Here is a 3820-nt window from a genome sequence, read left to right as displayed (position 1 = left end):
GTATTTAACCCCCTCCCCCCCCACCTGCCGCGCGATGGCCAGGAACACGTCCTCCAGGCTGGTGAGGCTCAGCTGCACGTCACCCACGCCCAGCTCCTCGCGCCGCGCCTCCAGCCGCCGCAGGAAGCCCACCAGGCGGCCCTCCAGGGAGCGCTGCACCAGGTACACCACGTAGGACCGCGACTCGTCAGACGGCTCCAGGCCCAGCTCCTCCCTTTGTGTGGGTGTGTGTTTGTGTGTGTTTGTGTGTGTGTGTGTGTGTGTGTGTGTGTGTGTGGGATGGCGGATTTTCAGGAGGGACAGGAGGGGGTGGTGATCCGCGGCGTGCCGCGATCCACCCTCCGTTGTTGGTGCCCCTGCGAGTGCGAGTTGGCCCCGACCCTGCTCACGCGGCGGCCCCCGTCCAGCAGCACGGGCTTCTCCAAGGTAACCAGCACCCTCGCTCCCCATCAAACCCCTCACCTCACAAAGTCCTTGACGGCGGCCGCCCTCTTGCCTGACGCCTCCCCCGGCGCCGGCGACTCCGCTGCCGCCCGCCCCGCGCCGGCCTGCCCTATGGACAGGACGTAGCCGGCCCCAAACTTCTGCTTGAGCCGCATGCTGCTGCCGATGGCCCTGACGCGGCCGCGCGCCATGATGGCGATCCTGTCTCCCAGGATGTCGGCCTCCTCCATGGAGTGCGTGGTGAGCACGATGGCGCGGCCGGCCTTGGCCTCCTGGATGATGTCCCACACGTAGCGCCGGCTGATGGGGTCCTGTACAGGTGGGTGTTGTTTGGACAAAGGCAGAGTATGTGTAGGTAAGCCTGTCTGGTGTTGTTGAATCAGAATTGGCTCCCAAAAGGCGCTGCAGGGGGTGCTGCCAGGAGCACAGCTTGGCAAAAGGCGAGGGCCGCCCAAAAGGGGTGCACAACCCGGGGTCGCCGGCATGCTCGCACACGCTGTCAGGACCAGTGTGCGCCGCTCGGACAACGACCGTCCCTCCTCGAGCCTCGCCCTCTCCCTCTGCCCCGCTCAGCCACGGTTGCAGCGCGCCAACAGGGCACGCGCTGAGCCCCAAAACATGCCCCGCCACCAGCCCCAAGCGCTCCGGAATCACACCCCGCCACCGCACCAGAATCCCCTCAGAAGACACACCCTGCCACCACATACAACTCCCCCTCGAGGCGCGCCCCGCCAGCACCACACCCGAAACCACCCCCCCCCCTCAAATCCAACCCGGCCGCCCACCATGCCGGTGGTGGGCTCGTCCAGGTAGACTATGCGGCTGTCCCCCAGCAGCGCGATGGCCACGCTCAGCCGCCGCTTCATGCCGCCGCTGTAGCTGCCGCTGCGCATGCCGCGCGCGTACGTAAGCTTCACCTTCTCCAGCAGCTCAGACGCCTGGCGGCGCACCTGGGGGGGCGCAGGGGCGCACGGCCGGCGGGCGGTGTCGATGAGTCGCGACGGTCAGTGGTCAGCGATTGAGAGGCGAGAGAGTCGCTTTAGGTAGATAGAGCATGGACGGTTGGAGTGTCTGGAAATGGCATCGCCATATGTGTGATAGTAGACAATCATATGCCGGTAGCGTCTGCCGTGCCATGCCATTGAGAAGCGAGGCAGCCTGCAACACCCGCCTCCGCCGGGCCGCGCTCCCATCCCACCGACGCGCACCTTGCCGAAGGGCAGCCCCTTGACGTGGCCGTAGATGGTGAGGTGCTCCTCGCCACTGAGCTCACCCCACAGCACATCAAACTGCGAGAAGATCCGCAGAGGCGGGGGCAGGTGAAAAGGTGGGTGTGCGGGTGTGTGTGGGGAGCGGTCCAAGGGTGGGCGGCGGCACCTTGGCCTACCACTGTTTAAACGTCAGGCCCAAGCCACCCATATTGTTCACAGGAGGAATTTTAAGTCTCTCTAGCCCACAAGAGCCCAAAAGACCACAGTCACACAATCGTTCACAAACATACACGCACACGCAAACGCGCGCGCTCACCTGGGGGCACACGCCCATGAGGGGTCTCACGCGGTCCAGCCCGCCCTCGCTGCTGATGGGCTCCCCGTAGATCAGGGCGTCACCCCCAGTGATCGGCAGCACGCCTGCGGGTGGGCGTGCGTGCGATTGTGTGCGTGTGTGTGTGTGAAGGGGTGCCCCCGTACACACTGAGTATTCTCGACGGCACCATGCATACAGGGCATTATAGACTAGCGCGTGCTAGGACAAAGGTGGCTGAGGCAAGCAGTTTAATACCCCAGCCTGCAAGCTGTGCATGTGGACTCTCAAACCAGCGGGCCCTCACCCCCCCTATGGCCTGCGCGCATCCCAGGTGAAGCCCCCCCCCTGGCCACAGCGCCCCCACCCACCCGTGAGGCAGTTGATGGTGGTGGTCTTCCCGGCCCCGTTGGGCCCCAGCAGGCAGAACAGCTGCCCCTTCTCAATGCCAAACCAGCTGCCCTTGATTGCCCAAAAGTCCGGACCCTTGGGGGCGCAGGGCAGGAGCGCCAGCCGGCCGGTGCGGGCGCCGGGGAAGACCTTGCTGAGGCCGTACAGCTCAGCAGCAAAGCGCGAGGCGTCAGGGGCGTCACCGCCCTTTGCTGCGCGGGGGATGGTGGGGGGAATCGCAACGAGTGCGGGTTGAGTGGATGTTGGTGTGCTGGTGCTGGTGCGGGGGATAGGTTGAGGCGAAGCAAGGCTGCAGGCTTGCTCGACTGCCAAACTTGACAATAAAACTTCTTGGACAGCAAGTAAGGCCAAGCAAGCCTGGTTCAAGGAAGCCCGCGCATGCTGTGTGTGACAACCACAACCATCCTGCAAAGGGCCGGGTAGCGTCCCCCATCGTGACCACCAACCTATGCGCTCGTGCAGCAGCGCCCTCATCCGCTCCTCCTCCTCAGCGACCTCCTCGTCCCCCGCCCCGTCGCTGGACGCCGCGCGCCGCGGCCGCGCCTCCTGCTCCTGCACGGCCCGCAGCGCGGCGGCGGTCGCGGCCGGCCGAGGGCGCCAGTAGGAGGGCAGGGCGGGGTAGTACCAGGGGCGCCGCGCCCCCAGCTCGTTGGGCAGTACGTTGTTGAGGTATATGGCCAGAGCCAGGTATGCCAGCCACTGCACAAACATGTTGACATAGGCCTAAGGGGGAGGACGAGGGGCGGGGGGCGGTCGGAAGAGGGAAGGGGGCGTGAGCAAGAGGGAGGGACGATGTGAGGTCAGGCGCGCCTGCCGACGCGACTTTGACGAAGCGCGCCGGGCAGACACGCCCTTGCAATTATGTGGCAGCGGAGTCTGACGCCGTCCGCCCCACCCCTGCCATCACCAACATTCCCGCTCAAGAGTGCGAGAAAGTCAGGCGCCGCGCCCCGGCGACGGCAGACACCAAGCGCAGGCGGGCGGGATCCTCCGGATTTACGTGCCCGTTTCCCTCCTCCTGCGGCCCCGCCACCACCGCCCCCCAAACGCGCCTGCCCTATGGGGTAGACGCAGTCGTAGTCCCGGTACTCGATCTTCGTGTCATAGGGCTCCTGGTCCTCGTCCTGCGGCACATAGCGGCAGTAGCTGTAGCGCTGCGACCACCGCAGCCCCGGGCTGGAGGCCGACGCCGTCGCGGCCCCCAGGTCGGTGATGCCCTTGGTCAAGGGGTTCCAGGGGAAGAGGTTGAAGACCCAGAAGAAGGCGCGGCCGTACTTGTTCGTGGCAGAGAAGTAGTACTGGGGGGAGTAGGGCAGCGCCGCGCCGATCTGGACGGTCTGGAAGACCCAGCCGCAGATGAACACCACAAAGCCCAGGTACACGGCGCCCTTGAGGGGGTAAGGGGGAAGGTGGCCGGGCGCCGCCGGATTGTGGTGATTTT

At 65.8% G+C, this 3820-nt stretch overlaps 1 protein-coding gene across 1 annotated transcript in view; it reads right to left on the bottom strand.

Moving 5' to 3' along the window:
• Nucleotides 1–4: 4 nt before the first annotated feature.
• MNEG_13342 (hypothetical protein) overlaps nt 5–3820 on the bottom strand; it is a gene marked incomplete at both ends in the record, with an annotated part of 5066 nt that continues 1250 nt past the window's right edge. The window contains 9 exons of the mRNA XM_014038187.1: nt 5–24; nt 84–214; nt 463–755; nt 1230–1394; nt 1653–1733; nt 1972–2075; nt 2340–2570; nt 2826–3102; nt 3450–3767. Coding sequence (XP_013893641.1) covers nt 5–24; nt 84–214; nt 463–755; nt 1230–1394; nt 1653–1733; nt 1972–2075; nt 2340–2570; nt 2826–3102; nt 3450–3767 — 1620 coding nt within the window. The remainder of the gene's footprint in view (nt 25–83; nt 215–462; nt 756–1229; nt 1395–1652; nt 1734–1971; nt 2076–2339; nt 2571–2825; nt 3103–3449; nt 3768–3820) is intronic.

The sequence above is a fragment of the Monoraphidium neglectum genome (genome assembly GCF_000611645.1).
Source record: "Monoraphidium neglectum strain SAG 48.87 unplaced genomic scaffold scaffold03765, whole genome shotgun sequence".
Lineage (NCBI taxonomy): Eukaryota > Viridiplantae > Chlorophyta > Chlorophyceae > Sphaeropleales > Selenastraceae > Monoraphidium > Monoraphidium neglectum.
This window is presented reverse-complemented; position numbering and strand designations above follow the sequence as displayed.